Source organism: Cavia porcellus, unplaced genomic scaffold, assembly GCF_034190915.1.
Source record: "Cavia porcellus strain 051 isolate PalLab524CR breed Dunkin Hartley unplaced genomic scaffold, mCavPor4.1 scaffold_16, whole genome shotgun sequence".
In the NCBI taxonomy this organism is placed as follows: domain Eukaryota; kingdom Metazoa; phylum Chordata; class Mammalia; order Rodentia; family Caviidae; genus Cavia; species Cavia porcellus.
The window spans coordinates 56939885-56958949 of record NW_026947499.1 but is presented as its reverse complement, the minus strand read 5'-3'; the positions used below and the strand labels follow the sequence as shown (position 1 = coordinate 56958949).

At 45.1% G+C, this 19065-nt stretch overlaps 2 protein-coding genes across 10 annotated transcripts; one reads left to right on the top strand and one right to left on the bottom strand.

Moving 5' to 3' along the window:
* The first annotated feature begins 4 nt into the window (after positions 1-4).
* On the top strand, positions 5-5667 carry Cfap119 (cilia and flagella associated protein 119). Of its 6 annotated transcripts, none has more exons than XM_063226847.1 (10): positions 5-127; positions 218-421; positions 870-901; positions 1460-1525; positions 1662-1831; positions 2346-2416; positions 2602-2718; positions 2797-2866; positions 2935-3018; positions 3855-5667. In XM_063226847.1, exons 2-10 carry the CDS (start codon positions 383-385, stop codon positions 4031-4033), a joined length of 828 nt encoding a protein of 275 aa, XP_063082917.1. In that variant the 5' UTR covers positions 5-127; positions 218-382; the 3' UTR covers positions 4034-5667. The 6 variants fall into 6 exon arrangements, with proteins under 6 accessions (XP_063082917.1, XP_063082914.1, XP_063082913.1 ...); XM_063226844.1 differs by having other exon boundaries at positions 218-580; positions 2797-2857; XM_063226843.1 differs by having other exon boundaries at positions 218-580.
* Phkg2 (phosphorylase kinase catalytic subunit gamma 2) lies at positions 4143-15585 on the bottom strand. Of its 4 annotated transcripts, none has more exons than XM_063226841.1 (10): positions 15244-15585; positions 14801-14913; positions 10547-10722; positions 10254-10308; positions 8633-8698; positions 8384-8535; positions 5233-5323; positions 4990-5143; positions 4792-4917; positions 4143-4696 (listed from the first exon to the last, which is right to left on the bottom strand). In XM_063226841.1, the coding sequence occupies exons 2-10, from the start codon at positions 14893-14895 to the stop codon at positions 4397-4399; spliced, it is 1215 nt and encodes a 404-aa protein (XP_063082911.1). In that variant the 5' UTR covers positions 14896-14913; positions 15244-15585; the 3' UTR covers positions 4143-4396. The 4 variants fall into 4 exon arrangements, with proteins under 4 accessions (XP_063082911.1, XP_012997449.1, XP_003477926.1 ...); XM_013141995.3 differs by having other exon boundaries at positions 8384-8547; positions 15248-15581; XM_003477878.5 differs by having other exon boundaries at positions 8384-8547; positions 15244-15579.
* Positions 15586-19065: the final 3480 nt, after the last annotated feature.

Below are 19065 nucleotides of genomic sequence, written 5' to 3'. Positions count from 1 at the left end.
GCTACTTCCCTAATACCTCTTTTTGCATTCAGTGATTGGCCAGTAGGAGGTTCCCATGGTAACTGACACCACACTCCTATTTGGCCAGCGCTAAGAACACCAGTCCACCAACAGCAACTTGCAAGAGGCACGTAGGTGGGCAGTTGCAATTTATTACGCATGCGCACTTACTCATCACTGACTGCGTACTTGAACTTTCCACCTTTCTCTTCCCTAGGCGCCCCCTTAGCTACGGTCACCATGGTGACGGGGGGAGACGCCTTCCCTACTATTGGCGTAGATTGGCTGAAGAACTACAACAAGCCCAGGCCTTGGGAATTGCTGCCGAAAACGGCTCGTCCCAAAACCCAGGTGTGAGGGCTTGTGGTATGCGGAGGACGAGATGATAAGCCCAAAACCAAGCCAATCCCTGGGAGTCAAGGTACAATCCAAGCTTAAACAGCTATCTGAACCACAAGGGAAACTGGAAAGGTATCTTGGCTCATTGGTTGGATCAGCCACGCAGACAGGAATAGGTGTGCGGAGAACAGCCTCATCCCCTGTGATAGCAGATGAAGATCCTGAAGTTAACTTGTTTCCGGTGAGAACAGAGTGGGCCCCTCCTCGTTACCTTTGCTAACGTTCCTTCCCGGCCACCAAGAAAGAGACAGAGAGTGTGTGACCTTCATTGTTAAATATGCTCATAAGTAGTACTTGTGGCCTACTGGAACCTTGACCCACCCGCATGCTCCACATAGTCCTAGAGATGGGAAGGCAAATTTTAGCCACATTCTCAACACCTCAGCCCCCGAGGAGATTCAGGATGGACCAGGGACTAGGGGCCAGGTGCAACACAGCTCTTCCTTACCCAGTCCAATTTCTCTCAACAGCCGCCACTGCCCCAGCCCCGGATCTGCATGTGGTGAGTGTGAAGAGCCCTTGGGAAAAAGTTACACTTCATAATTGTTTCCTCAACAGTCCTGTCCAACAGCCAATTTATTTTACAAATGAGATTAAGACTCAGCAATGCAGTTGTTCAAGGTAGCTAGAAGCCAACTTTCCAGGCTCACCAATCCAAAGAGGCAGTATGAAGACAGCCAAGGACTGAGGATATAAATGAAAATGCAATGTCATAACTGCCATAGAGCGCTGTACAAATACAGATACTGAAGTCCACTGTGAGGCTCACCAAACCCATAAGTGGCAAAGCAAAGATAAGAACTTGTTTCCTAATTATACACTTTATAAATGGAAAGGATCATCAGTTTAGGCTGTATACCTCAATTCCTGGTGGAAAAAAGGAGGTCCACAGAGTTAAGTGACTTGCCAAAGGTTACACAGCAAGTCATCAGTGAGAGAGCCAGAGCCAAGGCTCAAACACAGCTCTCTTGATTCCAGGTCTGATGCGCTAGTGATCATAGCCATGTCATGAAACTAGCATATACTAGGCACTAATACCTTGTCTCCTCTTCTCTTACAGGAAATACCTGGACATCCATTCAATGCACCAGCTGGAGAAGACAGCCAGTGTTGAGGAGATGAGAGAGTATGGGACCAATCAGGGTGGGGGAAAACTCTTAGGGAGGGAAGTCATGAGAAACAGCTAGCTCCAAAGTACATGGTGATCGTAGGGTGGTGAAAGAAGGCTCTTGTTGTTGCTCACTCCTTTTTCTCTCACCAAGGGTGCTGGCTAAGCTGCTGGAGATTGGCTGGCCTGAGCAAAGCTTGCAGGATGCCATCACCCTGGACCTCTTCTCCCATGCCCTCATCTTCTGCCACCAACAAGGCTTCTCAATGGAGCAGACATCAGCAGCTTGTGCTCTGCTCCAGGATCTTCACAAGGCCTGTGTTGGTGAGAGTGAGGCAGCTATCAGAAAGTTGGAGCTCCAGGGATAGGAGGAGGTCAGGCTGACACAAGTGACCATGGGCAGCAAAAGCGGGGAATTACATGGAATGTTCTCTCATTATTAATTGTAGTGTTGCACATGTTACTTCTTTTGAAATTCTCCTTATCAATAAATTAAGTACGCAGCACTAATTTTATAGGACAGTTTGGTGATAATAGATGCTGTGTTCCTGGGTTTTTTATACTCAAACTGATTTTCTTCGGAATGTTTAATAGCTGAAATTACATATTTCTTCTATTGTGTTTCACTAGAATATAAATTCCCTGAAGACAGGATCTTGTCTGTTTTCTTCAGGACCTAGAATGGTACATAGTTGAACAGTTCAGTTGAATGAATTAACAAACAAGTGAGGATTAAACATAGATCTGTCTACTTCTGAAGCTCATACCCCCTAAGAAGTAAGATGAAGGAATGGATACCAGGGAAGGACTCACTGCGGCACCTTTTTTTCTCTCCCAGCAACCCCCTTGGGCAACGTGGAAGAATGTTACCGCCACTTTACTACTGCTCTTTTCTGCCATGGAGTCAGGGTCAGTATCCTGGAGTGGGTTTCTCACCCACCTCTGGACAAGGTTTTACCCTGTCTCCTGTCCATCAACCTCACTTTCTTCTGAAGGCTGTAGTGGGCTCTCCCTGCTCCTAGACCGCTGGGGTCTTAGAGGAAGGGCCAGGGCTTCAGGAGGCCCCCAGGGCCAACTTGCACTCCTCACTACAGCGGCCTCCGTTCAGCATTGACCTCTTTAAGGAAGAACAGCTTCTGGCCCTGGCAGACTATGTGGTCAGCACCTATTTCCGCCACTTCAAGCTCTACAAATATGTGTTCACACCAGAGGTACTATGCCATGGGGGTACAAAAAGTCAACCCTCAGTACAGGTGCCTTCGTCTCAGCCTCCCTTTCTCTCTTCCCAGGTGCGGCTAGATTTGTCTTTGACTTACATGGGGCTACAGCCACCCAAGCCCTGGCCAGAGAGTAAGACAGGTATGGGAAAACAGGGTGCTACAGTTGGGCCATGCCTGGGGCTGAGGCTTCTTGTTTCTGCTTTGCAGAGAAAGAAGGCCAAGGAGCAGAGGAGCAGGCAGCTATCCAACAAGAAGAACCAGAAACAGTGGCCCAGTCAGAGCAAGAGCCAAGTGAGCACCTGGAGGGGTTCGGTATTCTGTGACTCTGAGCAGTTGTAAAATGAGGGTTTGGGGTGGCACTGTGCAGTTCAGGCTGACTTGAACTCACTTTGTAACTCAGGGTGGCCTCAAACTTGCAGTGATGTTCCTGCGTCAGCCTCCTGAAGACTTTTAGTTTTAGTTTAGTTTGTGTCCTCTCCAAACGATTCCTTACGCAGAAATCCATGACAAATGGATAAGGGCACATCAGCTGGGTATGGTGGCCCATGTCTGTAATCCCATCACTTGGGAGGCTGAAGCAGGATTGTTACAAGTTCAAGGCCAGCCTGGGCTACATAGTGATTTGAAGGTGGCCCTGTACTCAATAGCAAGACCTTGTCTCAAAACAACAAAAAAAGAGCAGATCTACGGGGAGTTAGGATAGGGGAGGCAGAAGAGGCAGTTCAAAAGATGTGCTTGGACAATGAATGACAGTAATAGCTAGCACAGGTTTGGCCATAACGTGTGCCATAATTTAAGCATTTGATGTATATTAACTCAGTCCTCCCCTATTCCTACATACTAGGTATTATTACCCACACTTTACGCAAGGAACGAGGCATGGAAAGATTAAATAACCTAAGGTTATACAGTTGCCAAGCTGGAGTTAGAATGTAAGTCCAGGGTATAGTATAGGTACTCTGAGCCCAACTGTCTTTCTCAAGGGCTGGCTGCCATTTCCTAACCTGAAGCAACACTGCCCTCTGTGTAGCCCGTAGGGTCAGATACCCAGGGTCCTGTGTTCACCCAACTAGGGACAGTGCCCCAGACGGTTTCTCTCCTCACCTGCCTCTTCCCTGCCTCTGCAGGCCAGGTTTGTGTCCTCCGAACCTACATCAAGACCCAAGTGAATAAGGAGCTAGGGCAACTCCAGAAGCTGGTGGAAGAGCAGCTCAAGGCCAGTGAGGAAAGGCTCAGCAGCAAGTTGACTACCCTAGAGCGGCCTTCCCAGGTATCTTCCAGCAAAGGCAAGAACAAGATTAAGTGATTCCTAGCAATTTCCCCAATAAAAGCCAGAGCCACAGCATGCCATTCCCACCCCCCACCCTGAGCACCCTGAGTTGAAGCCAGTCAGCAGACACAAGACACTCACTACCCGCAGTGTGGAACAGATTTTATTTGAGATACAGCAGAAGCAGCACTGATGAGATTGGGCATGGCATTTGGAATGGCTCTCTTCCACCCCACCTCTCATCTCTAAGCCTTGACCACCAGGGGTAGGCGTACAGAGTTGGTCTCCATGATCGTAGCATGACCAGTAGGGCTAGGCAGAGGGCCTGAGGCAAGGGCCTACAGGGGCTGGAATGGTTCAATCCTCCTGAGAAGTCCTGCTTTCTGAGCTTACTCAGGGCTAAGGTCCAAGCTCAGCACCTGTACACTCATCCTCAGTGACAGGAGCACAGTCTCCCTCCTCTTCAGCACCAATGAGAGGAAAAGGCCCAGGGGGTTGGTGCTGGAAGAGGGCTGCTCGATTCTGCTGCTCCCCCTTCTTCACCCAGTGCCCATAGAGCCGAAAGGCACAGTTGTCAATGAGGCGCCGCACTGGCCGCAGTGCATAGGGATCCCTCAACAGTGCACTCTTGGTCATTGGCCGCATACGGCGGGCACTTAAGGCCACTCGTCCAGCAGCCAGCACTGTCCACACTGCCACCTATAAAGAGGGAGCAGTATGAACTCCAGTACAGCACCCACACAGGAGAAAGGTCTTAAGGCAGGCATAGATGCAGACTGTGCTGCCAGGCTTACCCGGAATCGCTGGTGGGGTGTAAGGTTCCAGAGTTGGCTGCCTTCACAACGCTCAAAGAAGGGATGCTGGAGGGCCTGCTCAGCTGTCAGGCGTTCTTCAGGATCTACCTGCAGCAGCCTTGAGATCTAGGGAAAACCCCAGAGTATGAGGGGCAGGCCTTGGGCCTTCCCCACTGTCCTTTGATGGACCCAGCTCACCAGGTCTTTGACTGTGTCAGAACGGTCATCCCACTCAGGTGAACTGAACTGGTACCGGCCCTCCATGATCATGCGTAACATCAGGATTTGGCGTCGGTGCCAGAATGGGGGTGAGCCAGCCAGAAGTGTGAAGAGGATCACCCCACAGGCCCAGCTAGGAAAGAGAATAGTCAGGTAGGTCTAGCTAACAGGCAGGTGTGAAGGGCAGTACACGTAGGAGAGATAGGGAGAACAAAAACTTACAGGTCTACCTCCTTGCCATATCCTGGGTGGGTTTCATCCATGGAACATTTCAGGATCTCTGGTGCTAGATACCCTGGTGTCCCACACAAATCTAGGGAGAAAGGCAGAGATTGAGGGGATGCCACCAACCCCCTTCAGGGCCCTGAGCAGTAGATGTCTACTGGAACCACCTCACTGTCTGAATCACTGGTGGTTTTGTTCTGCATGTGCCTACTTCCTGCTTAGCCTCAGAACTATATAGTGTCTCTGCCAAAAAAATTCAAGTAGCCATCAAGGCTCCCAGTAGCCATCCTAAGTAAACCTGGTTAGGGGATGGACTTTAAGGTCTTAGCCAACCACATCCTTTACCTCCTCCACCCTACTGGCCAAACCAACCCACCCATCCACTTACAACTTACCACATTTTAAAATACATCATAGAAATGGAAAAGAAAATTTAAATATTTGTATTCTTTTTTGTCAATACCTAATTTCCATTCTGGTTAGTGGAATCACTACTCAACCCAAAGAGAACAAGTGGAATTACAGCTTTCTTTTTTTTTTTTTTTTGTCTTTTTCATTTTTATCGGTACCGGGGATCGAACTCACGACCGCCTGCTTGCAAGGCAGGTGCTTATGCCGCTGAGCTAAACCCCCAGCCCCTAATTACAGCTTTCTTAAAAGCACATATTGGGAGCTGGGCATGGTGGCACACGCCTGCAATCTCAGCAGTTGGAAAGCTGAAGACAGGAGGATTACTGCAAATTCCAGGCCAGTCTGGGCTACATACAGAATTCAGGACCAGTCTGAACTGCATAGTGAGAATCCGTCTCAAAAAGGAAAAAAAAAAAAAAAAAAGCACACACTGGGGCCCGGCATGGTGGCACACACCTGTAATCCTAGCACTCAGCAGGCTAAAGCAGGAGGATCACTGCAAATTCGAGACCAGCCTGGGCTATGAAATGAGCTGAAGGCCAACTTAAACTGCACAGCAAGTCAGTCTCAAAAAGGAAAAAAAAAAAGCGCACATACACTGGGTAAATCCCTTGTGCAAAACCTTCCAGCTTCCCCATAATGGCATCAAGGTCTGGGACTCTAAGGCCCAGAGCCTTCCATGACTGTACTTGATCCAATCAACACTCCTAGTATATATTCTAGCACTTTAGCCAACCAATTCTTTCATTCTAACAATTCCCAGATGGCATATTTCCAGATTTTAATAGGGCTAAGTTGAAAGTTACTTTCTCGGGAAAGTCATACAAATAATACTTATGGGATGCTTTGTATATATCAAGCATCCTGGTTAGACACAGAATTAGATATGCCCTTACTAAAGTCACTCCCTTCTGGAAAAGAACAGTATAAGAACTGTGTCATGAAAGATACAGAAACGGGCTGGGGATTTAGCTCAGCAGCCTAAATGCCTGCTTTGCAAGTGCTGGGTTGTGAGTTTGATCCCCGGTACTGATTTAAAAAAAAGAAAAAAACATACAGAAACAAAAAACCAGGCCTGACCTAACCTGGAGGCTTAAAGTGAAAACTAGTTACTCAAACTGAGGAAGAGGGTGGAAGAGGCAGGACCAAAGATGATTTCAGAAATAAGTGTATGCAGGAAGTAAGGTGCAATGGCACATGCCTATAATCTCAGCTACTCAAGAGACTGAACCAGGGGATTTACAAGTTCAAGGTCAGTGTGGGGAACTTAGCAAGACATTGTTCAAATTAAAAAAGGGGATACAGTTTGGTCGTAGAAAGCTTACCTGGCATGTATGAGTTCCTTGGTTCAATCATTAATACCCCCCCAAAAGTGTTTTTGTTCAAAAGGAACTAAAGTACAACATCCATAAAATGTGAAGTCCAAAAGCTACACACTAAGTTCAAGTCAGACTGCCCAAGTTCAAATCTTGGCCAAATTATCTCTTTAAACCCATCTATTAAAAACAGATACAAAGGGCTGGCTTTAGCCAAGCGGTTCCTTCGAGTCTGGCTTCCCAACCGCCTGGGCCGATTGGTTCGAGACCCGCGGGCGCTCTCCAGTCCTTTAAAAAAAAAAAAAAACAGATACAAATACTATCTGTCTAAGGGTTGAAATGATTCTAAGAAATCAGCCATATAAAGGCTTTCTGTGCCTTTAAATCCCCAGTAAGTCATCTATTAATAAATCCAGGGCAAGCTAGGTGTGCTGGCACACATTTATAACTCCAGCACTCAGGGAGACTGAAGCAGGAGGATTGCAAGTTCACGTCCAGCCTGGGGAATATAGGGAGACACTGTCTCAAAAAATAAAATGAGCTATACAGGTACAAAGGCCCTGGGGTCAATTTCCAGGTATTGCAAAATAACAAGAATAACAACACTAGTAATAATGCAAAGCTATTATAGCACAAATTATTAGCATATTAAAAGCTCCCAAGAGGGCTGGGGATGTAGTTCAATGATAAAGCGCTTACCCAGTATGTGCAAGGCCTGGGTTTAACACCCAGTACTGCAAAAGAAAAAAAGAGAAAACAAAAAAGCTCTGAGGATCCTTCACAGTTGAACTTAGTTTAATCTCTCTCCTTTGCACTAGAAATACTTTTTGTTGTAGGTGTGGTGAAACACACCTGGAATCCCAGCACTCAGAAGACTGAGGCAGGAAGATCACTGCCTCAGGTGGAGGCCAATCTGGGGTACTCAGTGAGTTCAAAGCCAGCCTGAACTTCATAGCAAGACCAAAACACAAAACAAATACTTCTTGTCATGACAAATGTATTAGTACTTGGGTAAGCCCACGTACCAGGATCTAAGATAGAAAGTTACATCAGGGTGTCTGGACATACCAGGCTTCCAGCACTGTGGTCCTATTCATCCAGACCTTCAAATACCACTGGTGAACCCTCATTCCCTCTTTCCTTCTGGGACAAGGCCCAGCCTGAAGGGCCTTCTCAGACTAAATTTGTGCTTCTTCCTGGCTTCCATAATGTGGCCCTTTGCCAGCTGAGCGCCAGTATGCCTTCTCACATGTTTCCATCTCCCAGGTCAAGACCATTCTGAGCTACATAAAAATCATTGTGTCCAGAGGGTACTTGCCAAGTGGTTACTTCCTCAATACCCAGTATGGAGATCCAGCCAACCAACTTCAGGTCTGGATCTCCTTCCCTCCCAGGTCTTTTAGGGAATCAGGTTCCCTCACCTCGAAGCTTCTCTCCAGGTTCCAAGTGGCAGGAGAACCCAAAATCTGAGAGTCGGATCTGCATATTGTCATCTAGGAGAATATTCTCAGGCTTCAGGTCTCGGTGTACAATGTTGTTGGCATGGAGAAAGCTCACTGCTTCCAGCAGAGACCTCATGATGGACCTAGGGGAGGTGCAGTCTCCTACTCTTGCCTCTTTCTGCCCACCCACTCCCTGTTAATCCCAGGGGCTACAGGGTCTGCCATTACCTGGTCTCCTTCTCTGAGAGGGCCACCTTCTCTGTGAGATAGTCAAACAGCTCTCCCTTCCGCATCCTAAGGGACAGCACGGGTATAGGAGGCAAATGCACCCCAGTGTGGAGGCTGAGAAAATGAGCTGGGGCTCATATAAAATATCACAGAAGAGGCCAGTTGTGAGATTCCTCTGGAGATGAGCCAAAGGGTCAGCCAACAGAGCACTCCAAGAGATTATTAGATGCCAGGGCAGTTTGTCCTAGGGGGGGTTAGTGCTTGACATGACTTCACTGTGCCATGGTGGGGCTCTTTTACCAACAGTGCATGACTTTTCATGACATAATTTACAAGTAGACCTTGTTATTTGTGAATAACTATACCTAAAAAATGCCTCTTAAAGTGAATCTATTTAGAATGTGAGCCAAATTTCAGTTAATGGTGGCAAAAAGGTTGAAGAGGATTTATTTAGAAATCCATCTTGCTTTTATCCTATCTTTTTCTTACTTTTTGTCTTTTTCCTTTTTATCGGTACCAGGGATCAAACTCATGACCACACACTTGAAAAGCAGGCGCTTATGCTGCTGAGCTAAACCCCCAGCCCCACCCCCCTTTTTTAATCGGTACTGGGGACCGACCTCACGACCGCCTGCTTGCAAGGCAGGTGCTTATGCCACTGAGCTAAATCCCCAGCCCCTTTTTACCCTATCTTTAAAATTGAGGTTGTAATTATACTCCATCAATCCTCCAGTAGTCATTGTCTGCACAGCTGTTTGAGGGTATAATGAACACTCCCTACTCCCTTTGGTACCAGGAGCCATTTTTATAAATAAACTGAAGGCTTCATGGATTTTTTTCAAGGTTCTCTCTTAATCTTTCCTATTTAAACCATTTCTTTTAAAATACTTTTGCAATTGGTCTGCACTATTATATATAACATCTGATATTCAGATTCAGACAAACCAGAAAAAGAACCAAAGGGCAGAGACAGCACAAGAGACTGGTGAGTAAGGATGTATTTTATAAGTGATCAGTTCATTGTTAAACTGTCTACTCTTTTTTTTTTTTTTGGTACTGGGAATTGAACTCACGATTACAAGATTGCAAGGCAGACACTTATGCCACTGAGCTAAATCCCTGGCCCCTAAACTGTCTACTCTTTTTTTTATCCACACAAGGGATCGAACTCACGACCACCTGCTTTAAGGCAGGTGCTTATGCCACTAAGCTAAATCCCAAGCCCCTAAACTGTCTACTCTTAAAAGAGCTTCTACCCCCTGCTCACTTTATTTATTTATTTGTTTTTTGGTCTTTTTCGTTTTTATCGGTACCAGGGATCGAACTCACGACTGCCTGCTTGCAAGGCAGGCGCTTATGCCGCTGAGCTAAATCCCCAGCCCCTCCCCTGCTCACTTTATAACCATAGGGGACTGAGGTCATGAGAACTCTTTATTTGGTCACAATTACTCAACCATGGCACATCGGGAAAAGGCCAGAGCTGTGGGCCAGAAGAGGCAATTGACAGCCTTGGCTGGAGCAGAGGAAGGCATAAGCAGGGTGGTCTCCCACCACCAAGTAGCAATGTAGGGGCAACACATGGAGGTGGGGACAAGGCTTCTCAGGGCAGGGTGATACTCACAGGTCAAACACCAGGAACATGAAGCTAGAAGACTCGTACGAATCGATGAGAGTGACTGGGGAAAGAGACAGAAAGACAGAGATAGCGATGGAAAGTAATGACTTTGCCACCCCAAGGCAGCAGTGGGTTATTACTGGGAAGGAAGGATAACCAATGGAGGCGGTAGGGACCCCAAAGACTGGCCACTCTGACGCAGAACAGAGCAGAGCCAGGAGGAAGGGAAGAGAGGGCTGTGGGCAGGGCCAGGAGACAGTAGGGTTATCAGCTAACAGGAACAGAGAATGCAGCCTCACTGATGTGGGGGTGGCCGGCGACCTGGCGAAGGATCTGAGTCTCTCGCCGTGTGGCTTCCCGCACCTCCTCCAGCTGCTCAGGACTCAGCCGCTCAGCTGTCACCTCCATGATCTTCACTGCAAACTCATCACCAGTGGCTCGATGAACGCAACGGCGGACCACAGAGCTCACTCCTCTGCCGAAGCCAGACAATAGCACAAGTCAAGGTTTCCTGTCCTCTTTATTTTCAAACCAGATGGAGCCTTGGCATCTTAAAGCTTGCTATGCCAAACTCTGAAGACCCATCTGAATAAGACAACCACCACAGAAACTCATCCTGGCCTACAGCAGATTCATGGTGACCTCTGGAACTTGGGTACCCAGCAAGGTGCAACATAGCTTATAGGAAGGCAGGCCAAACGCCGGATTTAATTCATCTTCTAACACTTCCTTCTTTTATTTTTGAGACAAAGTCTCACTGTGCAGTTCAGTCTGGCCTTGGGCTTACTTTGTAGCCCAGACTGGTCTTGAACTTGCAGTGATCCTTTTGCCTCAGCCTCCCAAGTGCTGGGATTACAGGAGAACCACGCCTGGCTTTGTAGTTAAACTTCTAACATTCTCTCTATAGTCCCTCCCACACTGAGCCCTAGAAATCAGTGCTTTACAGGAAAGAGGAAGAAACATGTCTCTCTCCCTTCATATTTCACTGATACTTCCCTGAGTGTTCCATGAAATCTAAAAGCTACCTACAATATTTCAAGTGTGGTAAGTGCCAAATAAACATGGAGCCACTGGGTGGGAGACCAAAGTTGAAAATTTATGTCTTAGACTTTAAATTTGCCATCAATTAACTTTCATGCAACTCAAAGCATGTGATTCAATGACATAAGGTTTCTGGGTTTTAGTTTCTGGAATTCTGTTTCTTTCTTTTTTTTTTTTTGGTACCAGGGATCGAACTCATAACTGCATGCCTGCAAGGCAGGCACTTGTGCTGCTGAGCTAAATCCCTGGCCTTAGTTTCTGCAATTCTGAGTTTTGTTTTAGAGACAGTATCACAGTATGTAGTTATTAAGGCTGGTCATGAACTGTGTAGCCCCAGGCTAGCTTTAAATTCATTTTCCTGCCTCAACCAATGCTGGGATTATATGGGTATGCCACCATAACTAGCTATTTTCTGCAATTCTAAAAGGTGGCCAACCAATACTTTGAAGGGATGTTGAAAGACATTAATGAGGTAGATACTGGAAAGCCCATTAGGCTTTGGAACTTCCTTGCTTGGGCTGCACCAATTCCACTTTACCAGGCAAATATTCTCAGGCTCAGATGCATATGCCTGCAGAATCTCACCTCAAACCACATTTCTTAGGCTGGTTCCTGGGTTGCTCTTCACATGACCTTACTGCCCTGTTCTCTTGATAGCTTTTGGTCTCAGGTAACTCCTTAGCTTGGAATTGCCTTCCACATGGCCAGTTAAATCAAGGAATGCAATCTATTGATCCTGAGACCCAAAACAGCCCATGGGCATATAATGATCTGGCAGTATCTCAAATGAGATAACTCTGCTGCTACCATAAATCACTTTCTACTGTCTTACTCTTAGACAAGTTTATCTTACTCTTTTATATTTTTTCCTTTTTTTTGGTACCAGGTATCAAACTCATGACCTCACACTTACCAGGTAAGTGCTTGAGCCACTGAGCTAAATCCCCAGCCCTAGTTTTAATAAGGGCATCTGAATCTGAGTTCCATGGTTCAATTATTCTTTCTTTTTTTGTTGTCTGTAATGTTAGCATTGAATTCAGGCCCACATGCTGGGAAGTTCTCACCACTAAGTTTCACCTTCAGTCCTTAAGTATTGTATTACTTATTTTTAATGAGCCTGTTTGAGAATGCAAAAGTCAGAGGCCCCTACTAGGTACACGCATTCTGCCTTAACTGGTCTCCAAACTACAGCACTTTAACCCAATGTGCCACCTCCTTTGTAATCTCTTTCCAGTCCTAGGAGCTTTAAACACTTACTCCATAAAAATGTGTTCCACCATACTGTCTCAGCCCTCAGTTCCTCTGCACAATTCCCAATTTCTATTTTTTTTTTTTTTTTTTGGTACTGGGGATTGAACTCACAACCTCGTGCTTGCCAGGCAGGCACTTATGCTGCTGAGCTACATCCCCAGCCCTCTTTTTTTTTTTTTTTTTTTTTTTTTAAATAGGGTCTCTCTATACAGTTCAGGCTGGCTTTGAGCTCACTTTGTAAGCCAGTCTGGTCTGGAGCTCACAATGATCCTCCTGTCTCAACCTCCAGAGTGCTGAGATTACACGCATGAGCCACCATGCCTGGCCAGAATTCCCAATTTCCACTGCCTTACTGACATGTCTATGTAATATCTAAACAGTACCTGGTCAAATCTGATGGTCACACCTCCCTCCAGTTTCCTGGCCTTAGCAGCATTTGACACAGCAGACTCTACTTTTTTTTTTTTTTTTTGGTTCCAGGCATTGAACTCATGACCTTGTGCTTGCCAGATAGGTGTTATGCTGCTGAGTTAAATCCCTGGTCCCAACCCTGCTAATCTTATAGAAGTATATTCTTGTATTTTTGTTTTTAGCTCACAGATGGTCTTTTTAATCCCCCTTGCTGGTTCCTTCTCTAACTGACCCACAAATGGTTACATGCCTCAGGACCTAAACCTAGACTACATTCATTTCTCATACTCTCCTACAGCTACTACTGTATGTTGGTGCCTTCCAAATTTATAGCTCTCACTCAGCTCTAGAAATCAAGATTCCTAACTGGTCTTTTCATCCTTACCCTTTTCCTCTCCACTCTCTACACGAAAGGCAGAAAGATCTTTTTAAAAAAATTACAAAAAAAAAGTATTATGAAGCCAAGCATGGTGGCACATGTCTGTAATCCCAGCGGTCTGGGCAATTTAGCAAGCCCCTATCTCGAAACAAAAAATAAATAAGGACAGGGGATGTAGCTCAATGCAAAAGCCCTGGGATAGATCCCCAGTACTTTAAAAAAGATAAGACATTCCATCCTCAAAGCAACCAGGGTATATTGTTTTTATTGTCAGTTAACCAAGGCACAAAAAGATTAAATTCCATGTTTCTAAATCACAGAAATATATATATCACATCATGTTACTATCATGTTTGAAACTACATATTTTTCAACAAGAACATTTATCTTATAATGGCCTAAAGCCCTATAAGATCTAACCCCTATTCACTTCTCCAATTTCTTTCACTTTTTCCCACTATTAGTGGATTCTAGCCACAGGCTGGAGTTTCTGCATTCACTGTTCCCTCTCCTGAGAATATGGTATGTCCTGCCCCAGCTCATGACCCACTCATTCTTGTTTTCAGGTTTCACCTCACAATCTAATTTCCTAAGCATGGCGTTCAGCTCAATGCTATAGTACTTATCTGCCATACACAAGGCTCGGAACAAATCCAAATACCTGGTTTCTTCAGAGGTTTCCCAGGCCTCCCTGCTTTCATTATTCTCATTCTGCCCTCTTACTTTCTCCTTAGCGCTTTATCTTGTTTTTTTGTTTATTGTCTGTCTCTATTGTTGGCATAGGACAGAAATCTTACGGGTTTCTGTCACCCCTCAGTAGGAGGGCACAACATATCCAGTACAGTGTGCGCTTAGGAAACCTTTAACAAACAAATGTATCTGTCACAGACATACAAGTGAAGCCTTTCTTCTAGTCCCTACATCCTGAACCCCTATTCATACTTAAAGGACGGAGCCCAAAGATCACAGTTCCTGGGAAGCACATTGTAAGACCCCTATCTTATCAAGTCTGATATTTTTGGGGTTTTTTTTTTTTTTTGGTCTTTTTGAGACAGGGTCTCACTATGCGGTTCAGGCTGGCCTTGGGCTCATTTTGTAGCTCAGGCTGGTCTTGAACTTGCAAGGATCCTCCTGCCTCAGCATCCCAGTGCTGGGATTACAGGAGTAGGCCACCACGTCCAGCAAGTCTGGTATCTTTTTAACCACTTCACTTAGAATAACTCCAGGGCTTTTCTACTTTCCCCAAGAGTAGCTTTGTGTCTGTCACACAGTTGGTGCTTCAACCTTCTTCCTTAAATAAACACATAAAATTCGTTGAAAAAACGGGGCACCCAGAATATTAGTCTAGTCGGTCACCAAACATTCTCCACGGACCACTGACCTTTTCCATCTATCCAGTCCTCAGATGTAACCAAGTATCCGGGCTAGGAGCCAACCTCTCCGGAGCTCCTTTCCCTAGCTGTGACCTCACCTGCCAATGACGTCCTTAGGGTCATACTTCTGGTAAAACTCCTTGGCAGCGGCCCAGTCGGGCAGCTCATCCTCCGTCCCCACGTCCAGTGTCATTCTGAGTGAGGTGGGGGCCTGTGAGGAGGAAACCGAGAGCAGTGAGGGCAGAGAAGCCCATAGAGACTGAGATACACATCGCGGCTGCCGGAGGCGAAATCCCTGCGGCTGGGGCGCCAGGGTCCTGGGAGATGGGATTGGGGTAGGGAAAGGCTTGGGACTGGGGAGACTCCACTGAAGGGCCCAAGGGGAGGAGGGATAAGAGGGTAGGGAGGGGGACGGGAGAGGGGGAAGGAAAAGGTGGTCAGGAGAAAGGGGAAAGTGGCACCAAGGCAAGCGGCTGTTGCCGCGCAGGCGCACTTGGCGAAACGGAGAGTGGGGTGGGGTGGAGGTCTCGTGAAGAATTACCTGCCTGAGCCAGCAGTCAGAGTAGGGTTGATGCGAGGCCTCGAGGCAGCCGGCTCTGCGTTCCAGACCCTTGCTGTATCTTTGGCGGGCCGGCAACGATCTAGGAATCTGCCTCTATCCCTTCGACCAATGGTCTGCACCACCGTAAGACTGACATCCAGAAATCCTTCCGATTGGAGCACATAGTCCAATAGGAAGCCCAGAGAGTCCCGCAGTTAGAGTGGGAATGCAGGTCTAAATTATCAAAAACCGCAAAGATAGGGTGGGGCTTCGCGTATAACCAATCGTATATCATCTGCTGCGGAGGGCTGAACCTACGTCAAGTGGGATGGAGGCCCGGAATCCAACCCGGAAGTTAGGTTTACCCGGAAGCATGAGAAGTGGGCAGCTGAGACATCCAATTGTCTTTAGTTACCCGCCCCCCGTCTCTTCTCAACATTTCCACATGAATTCCAGTCTTTTTTATATTAAATGCTTAGTCCAAAAAGCGCCCTTTGTGGGTCAGACTCCTGCCCTTAGAACAACTGGGGTGCATGAAGCATTGGGTCACGCTCTTCCGTGCGGATTTACATGGCCACAAGCCTCTGGTCCTGTAACCGCTGACTTCTTGAATATTTTCCCAGCCATGGTGCGTACCATCTAGATTTATACACTTCACCAATTTTTTCCCCCAGCCTTACACACACCACACACACACACAAGCCTTGGGACTGTATCAAGCTCAGTCCACCATGTTTTTGAGATTCACAGGAGTGATTTCAAAACCATTTCAGTCCTGGCATTCAACTTGATCATACACCAAATACTTGTTGAGTATCTGAGACCTAGGCTTTGGGTTACAGCAATGAAAAGAACAACATACCCTTGTGGAGATTTTGTTCCAGCAAAAGAGGAACAGAATGAACCACGATTTCACCTGCTACTATTATCTTATAAATGTCGCTCAGGGATCAAAACCACATAAAGAGGGGCTGGGGATTTAGCTCAGCGGCATAAGCGCCTGCCTTGCAAGCAGGCAGTCCGTGAGTTTGATCCCTGGTACCGATAAAAACGAAAAAATAAATAAATAAATAAATGAATCCAAAGTAAACTTTTATGAAGTTTTTTGGTTTTATACTAATACAAGGAGAAAAGAAATGCAAAGACATTTTGGAAAATTTGTTGTTTGGTAGTATAACGGAATAATTATCCTAAAACAATAAACTAAACATTAATGTAGTTGGAAGCCAAGGTTTTTACTGTAAGAATATAGAATCTGGAACGGGAAAGAAAATGAAGGACCCTCTGACTAATTACAATTGGCAGAATAATTTAAAAACGGATTTAAACTGGATATTGTGCATGCCTATAATCCCAGCACTCAGGAGGCTGAGGTGGGAAGATCACTGCAAGTTTGAGACTAGCCTGGGCTACAAACTAAGCTCAGGTTAGCCTGAACTGCAAAGTGAGATGTCTCAAAAAGACCAAAATAATAATAAAAATTGAATGAGGGCTTATTAAAAAGAACAAGAACCAGGTTTGAGGTTTTCCACTAATCAAAATCAGAGACAAATATACTGAGACAAGGGTCATGAAAGAGTTTTCTGACTGTTCAAATGTTCTGTTTACCTAGATGGTGACTGCCCAGATTTATTGATTTAAAAAAAAAATTGTCAAAACTGCCTACTTGGACTGTATAAATTATATCTAAAGTACTGAGGGTTCAACCCTAAACTCTGGGTCTTCACACCAAGCTATATCCTCTGTACATTTTTTATTTTGAAATAAGGTCTTGGCTAAATTGTCCAGGATAGGCTCAAGCTTATCTCTCTGCTTCAACCTTCAAGAGTACTGACATTGAATGATATTAGCCTGTTTTGTATTGTTTAACATACATAAATTAACATACATGAAGGTATGGACAGCTAATGTGGACAAGAACAAGAGACATTATGGCAGCCATTGTTGATTTTCCCATTGTCTGGTATTGAAGGCCCATAATGCCTTCATCACCATGTTCTGATCAGTTTAATACTATTTTGTTTTGTATGAATTGTATGTGAAGATGGACAACTATTTGGAAGACAACAGACATTATAGTAACTATGGTAGACATCTTATTTTGCTTTGAAATCTGTCACTTACATTGTTTACTTCTGATCTAGTTTGTTCTGTTGTCTATTTTACTCTTTAAAATAAAAAAATAAAAGGTAAAAATTAAATGACACTATTTATTCGGTAAAAGAAAAAAAAAAGTGCTGAGATTACAGGTATGCATCATCATTCCTGGTGTGAATGGAACATATTTCAATATGATAATAACCTCATATAACAACCAAATTAAAAAACATACTCAGACCATGTGAATCCTAAAAGTTCTAAGTAAAAAATACAAAAAATTTTTGTTTTACCGAGATGCGGATTAAACTCAGGGACTTGCACATTGATAGGCAGCACCATACCACTCAACTATATCCTGAGGTCTAGATTTTCTTTATAGTAAAAAGAGTCAGGGAACCTGAGGCCAAAAGATTCCCAAATTTAAGGCCAGCCTGAGCACCTGGGTGACACCATGTTTGAAAGTAAATAAGAGCTGGAGACAATGCTTGGTAATAGATTGCCTGGTTTAATCATCAGTTCCTTTGTACTGAGCGGGGGACGGGGAGATACCAACATTTGGCAAATCTCATGGTAAAAAGTGATTTGGGCAAAATTAGTAGGCATTAAAATCACTGGTCAAACTGTGAATAGTGGTACATGCTTGTAACTACAGCACTTGGGAGAATCAAGGCCAACCACAGTGAGGCCCTCTCCAAAAAAAATATGACATCTGGTGAAAATTTGCTAGAAAAGTTTATATATTTAATTACAAAGGGGAAAAAAGATCATTACCTTGGAAAAATGACACATTAACAAAATTGTTAATATTACTACTAGTAAGACAAACCAACATTCATGTGTGTTCTGTTGTGAAATGGCCTTGCTTCAAAAACATGAAAGACAAAAAAGAACAAGAACTATTCAAAAATTGAAGCAGACTAAAGAGGCGTGACAGCCAGATATGGTGGTACACGCCTGTAAATCCCAGTATTTGGAAGGCTGAGGCAGGAGGATCATTGTAACTTTGAGACCAGCCTGGGCTACAAAGTGAGCTCATGACCAGCCTGAACCATATAGCAAGATCCTGTCTCAGAGAGACAAAAAAATTAAACTAAAATAAAAAGGCATGACAACTAAACACAGTGAGGATTCTGAACTAGACCCTAAATTAGGAAAGACATTGCTATAGAAAATGTTACCAAGCCAGCTGTAGCAAAACACACCAGTAGTATCAACTATTCAGAAAGCTGAAGCAGGAACACAAGTATCAGCCTGAGCAACTAGCTGTGGTAAGAGTACTAGCCTACTATGCATGAGATCCTGGGTCAATCTTCATTACTTTTGGTTTCCAGAGCACTTTTGAACATTGAAAACAGCCACATGTGCCCCTAATCATCTCTTCAGTGCACATATCTCTCATTCCTTTACATTTTCTGCTACATTATGATGAGGTAATCGTAATTCCCAGGGCATATGTTCACAAATATCCAAAATTGAGCATGGTGGTATGTGCCCATAATCCCAACACTCTTGAGAGGTTGAGGCAGGTGGACTCCAACTTCAAGCCCATTTTGGTCAAGTCAGTGACATGAGACCCTGCCTCAAAATACAAAATAAAAAAAGGTCTGGGATTATAACTCAATATAGAGGTTTTGGGTTCAATCCAGTTCTGCCACTACTAGCTCAGTGACCTCAGGCAATTCTGTGCCTATTTCCTCACCTATAAATGAAAAACCTACCGAT

Coding starts and splice junctions, on each gene's coding strand:
- Phkg2 (XM_013141995.3), bottom strand. CDS start 14,895: ATGACACTGGACGTGGGGACGGAGGATGAGCTGCCCGACTGGGCCGCT. Junction 10,723..14,800: donor CCTAAGGACGTCATTGGCAG/GTGAGGTCACAG, acceptor TGGCTTCGGCAG/AGGAGTGAGCTCTGTGGTCC. Junction 5,144..5,232: donor TATGGCAAGGAGGTAGACCT/GTAAGTTTTTGT, acceptor TCTCTTTCCTAG/CTGGGCCTGTGGGGTGATCC.
- Cfap119 (XM_063226843.1), top strand. CDS start 383: ATGATAAGCCCAAAACCAAGCCAATCCCTGGGAGTCAAGGTACAATCC. Junction 2,417..2,601: donor TTTTCTGCCATGGAGTCAGG/GTCAGTATCCTG, acceptor TCCTCACTACAG/CGGCCTCCGTTCAGCATTGA. Junction 3,019..3,854: donor CCAGTCAGAGCAAGAGCCAA/GTGAGCACCTGG, acceptor CTGCCTCTGCAG/GCCAGGTTTGTGTCCTCCGA.